Genomic DNA, 15641 nt, shown 5'->3' with positions numbered 1-15641 from the left:
GTGGTGGGGCTCTTCTCGGTCCCGCTGGGCCTGGCAGGGCTGTCTGTGCTTCTGGCCTGGAGCTGTGCCTTTCTCCTGATCGAACCCTTCCTCCGGCAGCTGCAGTCGATGGTGGATCTCTTGCAAGGCACCCTGTACAGCATGGATCTGATGAAAGTGCACGCCTACATCCACAAGGTGGCCTCCCAGATGAGCACGCTGGAAGAGGTAAGGGTGGAGCTGCCGTCAGGGCCGGGGGCGAGGGCAGCATCCCAGGGGCCCTGGGCAAATCTGGCATGACACTGGAGTGGCCATTGGCAGCTGAACTCCAACAGGGATCTGGGAGGGAGTGTAGGCCACAGGGTCTAGCCTTGGGGGAAGAGGTCTGACTAGGGCTCAAGAGCCTGCAGGAAGCTAGAAGGCTGGGTGGAGAAACTGAGGCACCCGCTGGTTATATAAAAGGGGTGTGGAACTTGCAGTCCCCTTCAGTTCACCAAGACCAGAGCCCCCGCATCACACAACTCCGAGGCCCCATTCATATTCGGTACCACCTGAACAGTGCCTCCGGGGTCACACAGCCTGGCACAGTTGCCCAAGCCCATGGGGGCCAGGCTCAGGGCAGCATGACTGTCCCAGCACCCACCTGCAGTGGAGGCCGATGTGCTGCGTCCCCTCCTGGTCAAGTAAGTGGGCTGTAGGCTGGGCGGGCAGCCAGGACTGCCCCCTGCTGACAGGGATGGTGCTAGACGAATGAGGGCCGGGGCTGCAGGTCTGAGGTTGGCGTATCAGCTGGCACAGGCTGGCCTCCGCCTGTTTCCTGCATCCGGCTTCTTCTGGGCAGCTCAGAGCCTGGAGACGAGCAGCTGCCAGGAGCGTGTGTGGGGCTTCCTTTCCCAGCTTCCTTTCCAAAGGGAGGGGCACCTGGGCATCCTGTGCCCCGGGGCAGGAGATTAACCCTTTACCGTCCCCCGAATTGGGGTCCCAGTGGCTTTAGTGATTCAGAAAGTGTTTGGTGAAGACTATGTGCCAAATCCATGGTAGAATGGGAAAAAGCCAACATTTGTTGCATTTCTTCTGTGTGCCAGTATTTCCTGTGCACCTAGTACATGCCCGAAAGTGCAGGCTCTGAAGTTCCCCTTCTCTGGTCGTTATCTTCATCTCAGGAAATAATAACTCACTTCACCTAACTCTTAGCCACCTAGACTGGCAAGTATGTCTGCTGGGCCTGGAACAAATCAGAAATGATTTCCACAGCCACAGAGAAATGATTTTTTAATTATCCTCTGTTTTGCATTATCTGTGCTTTGCTTCTGTTAACCATAGTTTACTGAGTGGTAATCCTATGAAAAAAAGGATTTTTGCTGGGGAGCAGATGTGGCTCAAGCGGTTGAACACCCGCCTCCCACATGGTTTGATTTCTGGTGCCTTCTGAAAAAATAAAAACAAACAGGGGGCAAAACAAATGAAAAAACCGACTCAAGGAAGCTGATGTGGCTCAGTGGTTGAGCGCTGGCTTAACATATACGAGGTCCCACCAGTTCAATCCCTGGTCCTCGGTATCTCAAAAAAGGATTTTTGCCAACTCTGGAAGGCCCTGGCAAAAACTTGGGAGGAGCTGGCTTCTTCTGATGAAGGAAAACATCTCAGGGGGTCAAGTAGCAATTTAGAGCCCCAGTTTCTCTCTGCCCTTTTCCCTTATACCTGTAGGTTGCAACTAAGAGCAATTTCCTACACCAACCCCCATGTCCCCCTCCCAGAAACGTTTGACAATGTCAGGAGAAATGTTGGGTTGTCACAGCCGGGTGGGAGGGCGCTGCCACTGCCTTCTAGTGTGCGGAGGCCGGGATGCTGCTGCACCTCCTACAGCACAGGACAGCCCCTCACCACAGCAAAGAGTATCTGGTAAATGTCAGTAGTTGAGAAACCCTGCCTTCCACGCTTTGACTTCTGTCTTCCCTGTAATCTAGTTTAGAATGTACTTTCACGATCCTTAATCTTTTGGTCCTTACAGTAACCCTGCAGTTTAGTTATTATGATGACGAGGATTCCTGTTTCATGGACAGGGAAACTGAAGCCCAGAGTGGTCAAGTCACTAGTCTTAGGTTACCCAGCAGGAAGGAGAGCAAGGATTTGAACTTAAGTCTGATTCCTGCCTGGCTGCCTCTTGGTCCCTAAGTCTGTGTTCATACCAAGGGTTGATGAGACATAAACCACTTTTTGGTTTTCTTCCCCTGTGTAAAAATTAATATGAACTCATAATTCTGCTGCTTCACTACTTCACAGCAAAGAGGTGCTTCCTGCCTCTGACTCTGGTCTCTGCTGTTTCAGACCTGCTGGGGCTTTGGGGACCCAGGGTTGATACCTGCCAGGCCTCCCAGACTGGCTGAGTCCTGCCCTGTGGACTAGGCCAGTCCCGGGCAGTTGCGGGAAGCAGGGACCTCTGGTCCAGCGACGGGGGTCCCTGGGCATTGGCTATACGCAGAGGGAAGAGCAGTGTGGTTCCTGGCGGGACCCAGAGCTGGGGAGGATCAGGAGCTGGAAGGAGCTAGGCAGAGGCAGGCCTGCAGCAGGGCAGAGACAAGCCAGGGCAGGGCTCAGAGCCCCGGAGGAGCCACCTCGGCCAGGACAGGAGTCAAGACTTGAAGATTCACCACAGCGAAGCCCCAAAGGGTTTCTTTCACTCCACCTACATTATTAGAGCATTTTAAAAGAGAAGGTATTTTATGTATTATTTGTGAAAATGAGTCATTTTAAAGTAGTGAAAGATTGGAAGCCGTCAGTAAGGAACCATCAGTAAGGAACTGGCTAAGTAAATTGTGTCTCCTCCATATGATGTGTGGCTGTGAAAAGGAACAGAGAGTACTAGGTGTAGAGATATGGAACAACTCCCAAGACAGGCTAAGTGAGAAAGCAAAGTGTTTATAAAATAAGGACCCTGTTAATGCACGGAATCTATCTGGAAGGAGACTCAAGAAACTGGTAGCAATAATCACTGAGAAACAAAGGTGAGAGGGCACCTTTTTTTGAGACCTGTCTATCTTTTTTAGCATCCTGTAGCATTTTTAAAATATAGTACTCTAGGCTTGTAGCATATATTACCTAATTTTTAATTCGTTGATTCATTACCTTCTTAAATTAAAAAGAATAATACCGGCGCCAGGGTCTGCCAACAGTAGGCTTTATTCCACCCATGCTCGCTGGTGCGGCCCCCATCCCACCTTGGAGCTGACCAGGAAATTAGGCAGCGATGCCGGATGGTAGACGCTGGCGTGTCCCCCAGAGTGGGGCGGGGATCAGAGGGGGCTGGCTGAGCGAGACCCCGGCTCCACGTCCACAGAGCGTCAAGGCCAACCTGAGCCGGGAGAACGAGGTGGTGAGGGAGAGCATGCGCCACCTCAGTGAGCAGCTGAAGCACTACGAGAACCACTCGGCGCTCATGATGAGCATCAAGAAGGAGCTCTCCAGCCTGGGCCTCCAGCTGCTGCAGAAGGACGCGGCCGCTGCTCCGGCCGCTGCACCCAGGGGCCCTGACAGCAAGGCTCAGGTAAGGGCGTGGCTGGGGGAGGGCTTAGGAGTGCCAGAACCTCTGCCCCAAGGGCCCACTTGGTGGGGAGGTTGGGCCCATAGGACAGGGCCGACGGTCGGTGACGTCAGGGGTAGCGGGGCCAGTGTCACTGGAGGGTCCGTGGCAGGCAGGGGGCAGGCGAGAGGTGCCTGCAGATGTGGGGACCCCACCGAGGGGGTCTGGCCCCAAAGCCAAGCGTGTGGCAGTTTTCTTTCTCAAGTTTCCAAACAGGTGGAGATGACTCCCCCTGCCTGGCCAGTTGTGGCCTCACCGGCTGCGGCAGGGCCCTGCCTGGGTCAGGCCTGCTGGCGGGGAGGTGAGCAGGGCCTTGCGGAACCCCGCGGACTCAGACCAGTTCACCCGACTCGCCCCGGGGTGGGGAGCTCCTGCAGCAAACACCCGAGCATTCCACAGTCAAGCTCTGAGTAGAAAGGGGCACCGTGTATGTCCATGGCATATAACACAACTTTGGGCAAATTTGAAAAAGACTCTCCCTCTAAGGTGAAAAAAACAATCTTCCTCTGAGCAGATACATTAGAAAAAGGAGCTCCCTCGGGGTGGACAAATTGCACGAGTATAATAGACACATGCCGGGGAGTATAGCTTGACAAATGGAGTGCAGACCGGATTTTTCAACCCCACTTGTACCCCTTTGACCAGCCACCCATGGGCAGGATATAACCTGCACCCCTGTCCACGGTAGCCTTGTTTTTTAATTAGTAGGGGAGCAAGGAAGCTGATATGTGTGGCATTCTTACCCTATACTGCCTTTCTCATAATCGTTTTGTCAGTGCATCCCACCCGTGAGGAGGGCCGATCGTTGCCCATTGAGCAGACAAAGAAGCATGGACAGAGGCCGTGCGGAGAGAGCGCGGGCCGGGCCTGGAAGCCAGGTCTGCGTGACTTGCAAGCCCTTCTCTTCCTCTCCGCTCTTGGCCTCCTGTGCTGACATCGTAATAATGGGACCGTTTGTGTCTGCAACTGGGACTGCCTGGATGCCGATAAAGCGTGGAGGAAGCCTGGTGCCTGGGCCCGGAGCAGGCTTCCTGTGCATACCAGGGCCAATTCCGCAGGCGAGAATGAGTCCCGTATTGGCAAAGGCACAGAAGGCAGCACGCCTAGATACTGTACTTACCATATCTCCCGGAGATTCTGCCTAACAATGGATGATGTCACAGGCCCTGTGTTCTTGTGCCAGGCCAACTTCAGAGGCATTGAAAAGGAAATGAAAATATCAGAATTCACAAAACATTAAACACGGTATATCTTAGGGCTAGGGTGCCCATGGGCAGGTCAGGGAAGCTGTGACTTCATGAACACCTGGATGGAGCGCCTGTGACAGCAGGGCCGCTTCCACCCACACGGGCTGAACCTCCGTGACCCCCGAGAGGAACCAGGGCTGCCCCCCTCATCCATATCCACATCCCTTTACCATCTCCCAAGTCTCAAACATCCCTTTTCTCCCAGGACACAGCTGGAAGGAAAGGCAAGGACGCCAAAAAATACGGCAGCATTCAGAAGAGCTTTGTGGACAGGGGCATCCCGAAGCCTTCTAAGGAGAAGCTGCTGAAGACAGAAAAGCTGAGGAAGGAAAGCCACAAGGGCCAGTTCCCCCAGCCCACAGCCAAGGCGCGGGCCCTGGCCCAGCAGCAGGCTGTGATCCGAGGCATCACCTACTACAAGGCCGGCAGGCAGGAGGGCGCGGAGTCGGCGGCTGGTGAGTTGGAGGGGGACCAGGACCCCGGGGGGGCGCTTGCTCATGGACAGCCACCTTCCAGGGACCCCCTCATCTTCTCTGCAGTCAGGCAACCGCAAGTTTCAGCTCCACTGAGTACCTTTTGGGTGCCCTTCGCTCATCCATAAAATGGGGTATTGAGGATGAAATGATGACGCCCCACAAAGGGCCGCGCAGTTCCTTTGCAGTATTTAAAGCTGTCCCACCCTCTCTGGACTGTTCCTTATTCTTTAAGAGGTTTGCTGAAGGTCTGCTTCGTGCCAAATGGGGTGAGATATTTGCAGTCCCTGTCCCCGTGGAGCTCACAGCCCTTGACTCTGCCGCTGTCACAGGTGGAGGTGGGAGAACACGCAGGGCTGTGGCCGGGCCGGTTTCCCCCTTTGGCCTCCTCTCGTTTCCACACTGGCCTTGGGACAGATGACCTGATCCTCTCACTTCTTAAGATCCCAAAGAAAAGCCCACAGACTCTTGAATTTTTCCTGGAGGTCGCTGCAGGGTCACAGTGAAGAACAACAAAGAAACAAGAGGCGAAGTTTCCAAGAGCCTTCACAATTTGGGACTGTCCCTGCTGGCTGTCATTCCTGATTCCCCCTCTGAGACCCTCCCCAGATGCCTGCTTTCCTCAGATGTCCCTGAGGGAGCTTCCAAGCCACTCCCCACCTTGCTTCCGGGGCCCTGCTGACTCCCTCCAGTGGAACCCTCTGCCCAGCCCAAGTCCAAGGGCAGGGCGGTGAAATGGTCAGTGAACAGTCCCTTTAAGAGACTTCTGGTTTCTTGATTTCTCAGGGCTCAGGGGCCTAGGGACTGCCTCCCCCCTCTCCCCCACATTACCTCTTTCCCCTGTCCCTGGTGCCAGCTGCGGGCCCTGAGCTCTGCCAGCTCAGCCTGGCCACGGCTCAGAGCCTCTGACCTCTGGTAAAGACGCAGCCAAGAACAGCTGCAGGCATCCGCCTGTGCCAGCCAGGTCCATGGGAACCAGCCCCCTAGTGTGGCAGGCTGCCGAGGCCAGGGGCCCCTGAGGATCCCTGGCCAGAGGGTCTGCCCCCATCCCCGCTGGGGCCAGGCTCCAGGGGCCGCCCCCCAGCAGGACCTGGCTAAGCCCGTGTGCAAAGAGGAAGCCCGGCATGGGGAGAAAAGGAAGAAGTTGGGTAATTGTCCTCAAGTCAAGGGGTCTCTGTGCCCCTCATTCAACGTGGGGGTCAGACCACCATGGAACAACAGTGCCACTCCGTTGCCCCTGGCATCACAGTTCTCTAAGTGTGTTCTTATATGCTGTTGCATTTGATCCTGGCAGCAGCTGCATTTACGGGTGAGGGAACAAGCACAAGGTCTCACTGCGTGCAATGTCTGCGCAGTACAGGACCCAGCTCAGCGGGCACCAGAGCCACCTGAACCCCTGCACAGCTCTGTCTCTGAAGCGGCGTGCTAAGGAGTCTTTGTCCCCAGCCATGTGGCACTCAGTCTTCCCGTTTCCCTCCCCAGACCCCATCTGTCTCAGCTCAGAGAGGTGTGTGGGTCAGGGATGACCCAGAGATGGTCCCCAAACCAGGCCTCATGGGTGCTGAAGAAGTGAGAGCGCCCTCCCCCTAGCAAAGCCCCTGCCAGCTGGGGTGGGAAAGCAGGAAAGGAGGGCGGGGGGACATGCGGAACCCCACTAGATAGGGGACGGAGAGAAGGACAGAGACCCGGGGTCCGGAGGTGACGGGAGGCTGCTCCTGCCCTCCCTGCCTGAGCTGGTGGACGCTTGGTGTCTAGAGGGTGGGTTTCAGAGCAGACGACTAGGGGAAAGTCTCTTAAAATGGGAACGGTTTCTGCCTCCTGGAACTGAATCTAGGAAATGAGAGAATTGGAGGGAAAGGGGCCTCGTGTGCGCAGGATCTGAGTAAACGTTTTTATACATTTTCCTCCCTTCAATGGAACAGCCTAACGTGGTGGGCCTCACTGCTCTTGTTTCGCAGAAGAAGAAACTGAGGCCCACAGAGGCAGTGGGGCTTGCTCAAGACCACCTGCTGGACAGTGGCCTGCCCCCCGTGAAGTCCTCCTGCCTCTCACTTGGAGGCTTTTCCCAGGGGCTCGGAGCTGCTGGGAGCCCAGTGGGTCTGGAGAGGGCCCCAGGGAGCAGCCGGTGCCGAGCAGATGTGAGCTCAGGTCTTCTCTCCTCAGACAACGCCCTCAGGGGCACTTCCTGGCAGGAGCAGCTGCCACCCAAGGTGGAGGGCAGGCCGTCGGAGCCCAACTCGGCAGAGCAGGAAGAGGCCGGGCCCAGGGCCTCGGACGGAGTGGACCTGGCCCCTGACACCCCCGCCTCGGACCCCCCCACCACCACGCCCACACCCATCACCAGCCCCCTGCCCACCGTGCCACCTGCGCGTCCGGAAGTCCCCACCCAAGGTGAGTGACCCTCACGAGGGTCCACCAACAACAGCCTATGACCTGGTTTTCTTCAGCCCTTGAGCTAAGAAGATTTTTCATGTTTTTAGAGGGTTGTAAAAAAAAAAATAAGGATGTAGGATAGAAGTTGGTGGGTTGTAAAAAAACAACAGTGATGTAAGATAGAAGTATGTGGGCTACTATCTGACCTTTCGCAGAAAAAGTTTGCCCACATTTAAAATGGCTGTAACACAGCGTTCTTCACACATTCTTAAAATGTCACCTAGAATCTCATCATCCAATTCAGCAACTCTTTTCATTTTTTTACTCCCTCTGTCCCGTCTCTGGCCCTCTGTTTTCAGACCCACATTTGTGATTTGGGCTCGTGTCTTAGAGTAGAAATCTTCCTCCTCAGTGAATCATAGATGCCATCCTCCCGAGGGCATCTTGGCTACCTGTGATAAGCAGCCTTAAAACCACTTCCTGCTGTGGCCTGAGTGCATTCCATTCCCAGGACCCATCAGCAGTGTGTCCAACAGCTGAAGCGCTAGCTGGTTTCATCACAGCACTATTTCTAGTGTCTGAAAACTGGAGAGAAAATCTAAAAATCTAACATTAGGACTGGTTAAATCAATTAAGGGCACAGCTGTTGGGCGGCTCTGCTTGAACCTTGAAATCACATCATTAAAAGACTGTTCAATAGTGTGAGAAATTGCTCAGTGGAGGAGAAAAACCAGGGTATATAATAATTGTATATTCAGAAGAATCCCAGGTTTTTTAAAAGTATGTCAACCTGACTGTATGCAAAGGGGAAAAGGCAAGAAAGGAAATACAACATGTTTAAAAATTTCTCTGGATGATGGAATTTTTAAATGATTTTTTATTTTCTCCATTCTCCTATTCTGTACTTTTCATGTTTTCTACACTGATCAGGCATTGCTATGATCATGAGGGGAGGAAAAAAAGGAAAATGAAAGGTACAGACGAAAAACATTTGGAGAGATTTAAGTTAGACCCGGATGCTGTTTTTGGGATTAGTGCTCTGGATTGGGGCCTGTGGGCCTGCGTACCAAACGCTGCACCCCTCGTTCCCCACAGGCAGGGAGGCGAGCTGCGAGGGCACCCTCAGGGCCGTGGACCCCCCCGTGAAACACCACAGCTATGGGCGCCACGAGGGTGCCTGGATGAAAGACCCCGCAGCACGAGACGACAGGATCTACGTCACCAACTACTATTATGGGAACAGCCTGGTGGAGTTCCGCAACCTGGAGAACTTCAAGCAAGGTCAGGACGCTGGCGATGGGAAGGGGCGGGCGGTGGGCGGCCTGGGCAGGGGCTCTCCCGAGACTCGGCCCTTCTTTGCCTGTGGTTTCCTGTGGTGCAGACTTCCCCAGCCTGGACTAGCTCCAGTGTCCCAAAGAAGGAGTCTGGGGCCCCTGCCAGATCTCAGGGTACCTGCTCTGTGCTGGCACTGTGCCAGGAGCTGGAATGCAGCAACAAACGAGGTCGGCACAGACCTGCCATCATAGATATAACTTAGCACCGAGGGGAATAATGACTAGTTTCCACGTGTCGAATGCTTACTATGCGCTGGTCACCCTGTGTGTGTCAGCTCCTGACATGGGCATAACGCAGTGAGGAGGGGCCCTTTATCCCGTTTTACAGGTGAGCAGGGCTCCGGGCCTTTAGAAGCACATCTGGGCGGGAGCCAGGATGGGGCCGTTAGCACAGGGAAGGGCAGAATTTTGCTTGTCAGATCTGGGGCCTGATGGGGGTTTTCATTCATCTTAGCCCCGCCCGCCAGAAATGCACAAAGCTTAAAGAGACAATTTCAGTACAGCTCTAGAGGGGGATCTCAGGGAGCTGGGAGGACCCAGCCTGGAGATCAGAGGAGGCTTCCCAGAGGAGGCGATGCTGAGCTGCGCCCTCGAGGAAGAGCAGGAGTAAGCCATGCAGCCAGAAGAGGGAAGGGTGTTCTAGGCAGAAGGCCCAGAGTGTGCAAGGGCCTGGTGATCCGAGGAAGTGTGGCGGGGGAAGGCAGTGGTGAGAGAAGAGGTGGGGGCGAACCTCCTGAGCCCTGTGGAGGAGGTACCCTGAGAGCGGCAGTCACGGTTTACGGCCTGGAGCAGCTGAAGCCCTTCTTTCACCAGGTCAAAATTGATGTGGTCCCTGCCACGAGCCTCTGACAGGCTTGTGGAAGAAGCTAGTGATAAGTGCTAAATCAGAGGGTTGTGGGAATCCAGAGGAGAGACCCCCTCGTTCAGCTCGGGGAAGTCAAGGAAGGCTTCCTGGAGGAGGTGACATTGGCCAAGGGCTCTGAGAGACCAGCCGGCATTCCCCCAGGCAGATCCAATGAGAAATGGCCATCTGACAGAAGGAAGAGCTTGGGCAAAGGCCCTGAGACAAATCATGTGTGCCCAGCCTACGTCTAAACCCTGGCTATGCCTGCCCGTGCCTGGGTGACCTCAAGCTCTCTAAGCCTCAGTTGCTCATGGACAAACTGAATGACCATAGTTATCTCCTTCATGGGGCTGTTGTGAGGCGACCAGAGGATCAGCAGGGCTCCAGGCACATGGTTCACGCTCAGTCCCAGTTGCTGGCTGGGCCACTTGAGAGGAATCTTGGTGGCCTTGCAGGTGGTGGGGTGGGCTGGGGATTGTCCGGGACTCTGGTGTGACCACCTGCCCTCCACCCTCAGGCCGCTGGAGTAACATGTACAAGCTGCCCTACAACTGGATCGGCACGGGCCACGTGGTGTACCAGGGCGCCTTCTTCTATAACCGCGCCTTCACCAAGAACATCATCAAGTACGACCTGCGCCAGCGCTTCGTGGCCTCGTGGGCGCTGCTCCCTGACGTGGTGTACGAGGATACCACGCCCTGGAAGTGGCGTGGCCACTCGGACATCGACTTCGCGGTGGACGAGAGCGGCCTGTGGGTCATCTACCCCACCGTGGATGACCGCGACGAGGCCCAGCCCGAGGTGATCGTGCTGAGCCGCTTGGACCCCGGCGACCTCTCCACGCACCGCGAGACCACGTGGAAGACGCGGCTGCGCCGGAACTCCTATGGGAACTGCTTCCTGGTGTGTGGCATCCTGTATGCCGTGGACACGTACAGCCAGCGCGACGGCCAGGTGGCCTACGCCTTCGACACGCACACGGGCACTGACGCCCGGCCCCAGCTGCCCTTCCTCAACGAGCACGCCTACACCACCCAGATCGACTACAACCCCAAGGAGCGTGTGCTGTACGCCTGGGACAACGGCCACCAGCTCACCTACGCCCTCCACTTTGTGGTCTGAGTGAGGACCCCCGCCCTCCCAGGAGAGGGATGGCAACAGGAGAGGCAGGCTCCCACAGCATCTCCTGCAGAAGACCCAGTCAGCACATATTTATTGGGGGCCCGGGGCTGGGGGCCAGGCGTGTGCTGGTAGCCGAGGTGGGGCACCCTGAGCACCCAGTGGAGTAGTAATCCCTTCCACTCGCAGGGCGCTGTGCCAGCGCTTTACGTGCCGTCACCCACTTAGTCCTCCCCGCACCGCCCTGGGAGGTAAAGATCATCAGCCCCTTCTAAGGGACGAGGAGACCAAGGCTCAGAGATCGTGCCTCTTGCATCACGACGCAGTTGGCACCGGGCAGGGTGAATCTGTGCTCCTGCAACAGCCCCGTTGTACAGATGAGGACATACTTCCTTCCCATTTCCAGCTCTTTCCCACTCTTCCTTCAGTCTTCCTTGATCTCATAATTCTGTCTCCTCTCCCAGGGCCACTCAAAGCCAGAGGCCTTTGGGGCCACTGCACTGGCGGGGGGGTGGGGGGGAGAGAGAGGCCCTAGCTCCACCCACCACCCCGGGGCCCCGATCTGGCTTGAGCTATCGGTGGCCCTGGGCTCCCTCTGCTGGGCCAATGTCCCTGCTCCTTGCCTTTGGCCGGTACCCCCTGTCCAGTCGCATTCCAAACTTCCACTGTCACCCAGCCACTGAACAGAGACCACACCCCAAGAGAAAATACTAGTCCTCGTTCCAAGGCTCCCTCCCTTCTGTCCTCATTTTTATTTTCTCTTATTCTTCATCAGTGCCGTCATTTGTTTCTGCAGCAGCAGCTGAGGAGGCTGCAGGCATCTGCGTGCCAGCAGCGACTCCACCAGGGCGGGGAGCTGGGCTGGGCCCTGGCGCGCCCTCTCCACCCCAGAAGTGCTGGCTTTGTCCACATACCCAGAGCTTGGGTCTTCTCTCCTGTCCCTCCCAGAGCCTGTGGGCCTGGGCTCCACCTTGTCTTTCTCTCTGGATCTTTGAACCCACAATCTGTATATACTCAGGGATACCTCCAAGTCTGCTCTAAGTAGACTCGAGGCCCGAGGCTGGGGTGGTGCCAGGATGGAACAGGTTCCTCCTCCTTGCGAGTCCTGACTTCTCAGTCCTGGGCATTTGGGGGAAAAGGGGGTGACTCAGCAACCAGGGAGGCTAGGGAAGGCAGAGGGTCTGAACAGTCAGGTCTGGGGGGCACATCCGACCGGGTTCCAGGGAAGGGCCAGAGGGCAGGAACAGGGAGGGAAGCCGTGGGGATCTACGGGCCTGGCTTTTCCCAGCTTCAGAGATTTTGGGGTGGAGAGCCCCAGTCAGGGCTGCCTCGAGCCCAGGACTTGGGGCTGAGGATACATAAGGGGCCACCTCACCAGGTGCTGCTGATGGCCCCCAAGCCTCAGACCCAGGCGGCCCACGGGGACATGACCTTCAAGCCTACCCCTCATCCACTTTGGACAACATTTTTAGAGCCGGAAATTTCTGTAGTCCAAGTCCCTGCTTCACCAAGGAGGAAGTAGGTCCAGAAAGGCTTAGAGGGTGGCTTACCAGCACACCTGGGGCAAGACACAACCACTCTGCTCCAGGAGGGCTTTGTTTAGAGCCTGTTCTCTCCCCTCCGAGGCAGCTCTGCCTGGGAAGGCAATAGACTTCCCGGCACCTGAAGCCAGCCCAGCACCTTGGAATGGTATTTACTACTGACCCTTACAAGTTCCCAGGACTCTGCTCTCCTCAGTCCTCCACCAGGCTGGCTCCCGGGACCTATGTACATTTGAACACGCAGTCGCCTCATTAGGAAACTCAGCCACCCCACCCTCTGGGCTGCAGAAATGACAGGCTTTGTGGGAAGAAGGCCCTCAGAGCATAAGGAACCGCATTCTGTGCAGACACCATTTCTTTAGGCCTTGCAGGGTGGTGATGTTGGTTTAAGCTGTAACTCGCCCCTGAAATAAAGGGGAATGACACGGCCCAGCCAAGCAAGGCCTGACTCACAGTGGTGGACACATCCAGCCTCTCCCAAGGAGGCCCTTCGGGGGACTGTGAGGCTTCGGCCTTTCCCTGGGCCCTGGGTGTGGGTTTTATGAGCCCGTGTCTCCCGTGATATCATAGCCTAACCATGTGAGAAGGGTTCAGGTCCCTCTTTCCTTGTTAGTCTGAAAACAGGGACCATTAGAACCGGCAGAGTCTGAACAATAGAAAGAAAAGCCGAGTTGTTTTCCAGGGAAGAGGTGCCCAGTCAGAAGTGATGGCTGCAGCTGCAAACGTTTCACTGAGGCCCCTTCTGTTTTCAGGCCCTGGTGGGTAGGGTATACAGAAAGCAGAGTTATTGTCCTCATTTTGCAGATAGCCAAACGAGAGCCCGGAGAAGCTGAGTCACTTGTCACGCAGACAAGAAGCACAGAGCTGGGGTTCAAAACCAGGTAAAGTGACTGCCTCTGTCGATTGAGCTCCAGCAGGGTGCTTGGCATGGCCTCACATTTTCACAACCGTGGTGGAAGGTCTATGCTCTGAAAGGGCCCATTTTACAGTTGAGGGAACGGAGGTGCAGGGACTTGCCCAGGGTCACGCAACAGCTCAGACTGTGGCAGGCTCCGCGTTCAGGGCGGGTCGGTGCATGTTCTCCGCCACTGCCTGGCACACCTCTAGTGGCAGCTCCGGAAGGGGAGGCCACTGCTTTTACCCAGCATGCCCAGTCCATGAACCATATCCACAAAGGAGGTGGCGCCAGCCTTTAGAGAGCCTTGAATGTCAAGCAAGGAGTGGCTGCCTCCAACCATGTTTGGAACAAAATCGACTATAGCTTAGCAGAGAAAAGAAAATTCTAAGACAATTGGATTTTGTCCTGGCGGTGATGGGAGGAAGGGGAGGGATTTTGTTGCAGGGGTGGGACTGGAGCCAGTCCACAACTGCAAACTTGTGAGCTCTAGAGGAAACCTTATCCCATTGTTGTTTTTTTTTTAACCCACCTAATTTGGCAATAGGTACTTCAAACTAGAAAGGGCCTGGCCTGGGAAGGGCCTCCGTTGTCAAGGCAAAGGAAACTTGCTGTCTTTGGTATTTTTGAACAACGTGATACATGAAGGGGTCACCTTTGATGCCTCCCTGGAGATTTCTAGGCCCTAAATTTAATCTGCTCTGTGTGGGGGAGGAAGGGGACGGCACTACAGGTGAAGCCAGTTTGGATAATTCCTGGGAGTGATCTGGAGATTCCTGAAGGCCTACGTGTTCCAAATCGTCCCTTCCTCCATGACTGCTGCTAGCATTGGAAACCACTTTGGGGACAGAAGGACACATCACTGGACAGGAGTCAGGGAGCCTTGGATTTGAATCTGCTCCGCCTCTTACATGCTGCACCCTAGAACAAGTTCTTGGAGTAGGGATGTTAACTCCCTTTTCGAGCCAAGGGCATGCAGCTTAGTGAGTCCACAGGGCACAGAGGGCCAAGCAGCACCTTCCTGTACCTCTATATACCACTGTCACTAGTCTACACAGGAATCCCCGAGGTCGGCATTGTTTTTCCCCATTACAGGTCATGAACCTCAAGTTCAGAAAGGTTAAGCAACCTGCTCAGGGTCACATATCTAACAAGTAGTAGAGTCAAGATTTGAACCAAATCTGTTTTCACACCAAAGGCCCAAACTAACTTTGTTAGGAATCTTGTAAGCAGTCATGTTTTCTTCTTTGCTTTGGCCTCTGGGAAGCTTAAATTTGAGATTGTTTTTAACAATTGTACAGAGTCTCCTCCTGGGCTCTGGCTTTATTTTAGAACTCTGCTTTTACCTTTACTCTGGTCTCTTTATTTTCATTCTCTTGAATTTTATGTATTTTTGTAAGTTGCCACAATATCTTTTTGTAACAAGGTGGCACACACCTAAATAAATAATCAAAAATGATTTAAGTGTGTTTATTAAATGCCGTGGCTGCATCCTTGTCATAGCACATGCATGTAGTAAGTTTAAAGAAATGTTATTTACTTGGTTTTGAGTTAGGAATTGGCTTTGCCTCTGAACCATTGCTGGAAGCTAATCTGAATGATGAGCCAATGTGGAAGGATCCAACCCAGGCGGAAAACCAGACCTCTCTGGGCGGAGAAAAGCAGCAAGCCAGTCGGGCGCTCTCACCGTCTTCTCACACCCACCACAGAGAACCACAGTGTGGACCCACTCCTGGTTCAGAGAATGTGGGGCTGAGGGAGAAGAAACAACAAAAATGAGTTTTTGGGAAAAACAGTATCATGGAATTGGGGAGGGGGATCTTGAAGATATTTAGTCCAGTGGTTCACAAACCGTTGATTCATGAACCCTCTTCATGATTTTTGTCAATTCCCTTTACCATCTTCAGTGTGATTTACTATTTCTCTTTTTGATTATTCAATTCTTTTCACAAAAATAATTTTAGTTTAAATGCTAGCTTTATAAGCTATTACCCCCCCCCCCAAATTTTTTTTACAAAGGAAGCTTTATGTTGCAACAGTAAAAGAAGAGCAGTATCAATGACCACAAATAAAAGGTTACAGGGATGCCCCATTGAAAACAGAGCAGGTGGAGCTCGGTGGTTGAGCGCCTGCTTCACACGTACGAGGTCCCAGGTTCAATCCTCAGTACCTCCTAAAAAACAAGAACCTAGTTCTATTACATTCCTGTAGATACTGTGTCTGCCCAAGGCAAGCCTCAGGTGCAACAAGCTTTGT

General features: G+C 54.4%; 1 protein-coding gene across 2 annotated transcripts in view; it reads left to right on the top strand.

The window, feature by feature from the left end:
* OLFML2A (olfactomedin like 2A) overlaps positions 1 to 14841 on the top strand; it is a 35485-nt gene extending 20644 nt beyond the window's left edge. For both annotated transcript variants that reach the window (XM_023590220.3, XM_004463409.5), the window contains exons 3-8: positions 100 to 207; positions 3317 to 3523; positions 5012 to 5261; positions 7443 to 7670; positions 8748 to 8933; positions 10348 to 14841. In XM_023590220.3, coding sequence (XP_023445988.1) covers positions 100 to 207; positions 3317 to 3523; positions 5012 to 5261; positions 7443 to 7670; positions 8748 to 8933; positions 10348 to 10952 — 1584 coding nt within the window. In that variant the 3' untranslated portion in view covers positions 10953 to 14841. The remainder of the gene's footprint in view (positions 1 to 99; positions 208 to 3316; positions 3524 to 5011; positions 5262 to 7442; positions 7671 to 8747; positions 8934 to 10347) is intronic.
* Positions 14842 to 15641: the final 800 nt, after the last annotated feature.

This window comes from Dasypus novemcinctus, chromosome 8, assembly GCF_030445035.2.
Source record: "Dasypus novemcinctus isolate mDasNov1 chromosome 8, mDasNov1.1.hap2, whole genome shotgun sequence".
Lineage (NCBI taxonomy): Eukaryota > Metazoa > Chordata > Mammalia > Cingulata > Dasypodidae > Dasypus > Dasypus novemcinctus.
Note: the sequence above shows the minus strand (reverse complement) of the source record. Positions and strands in the feature narration are given on the sequence as shown.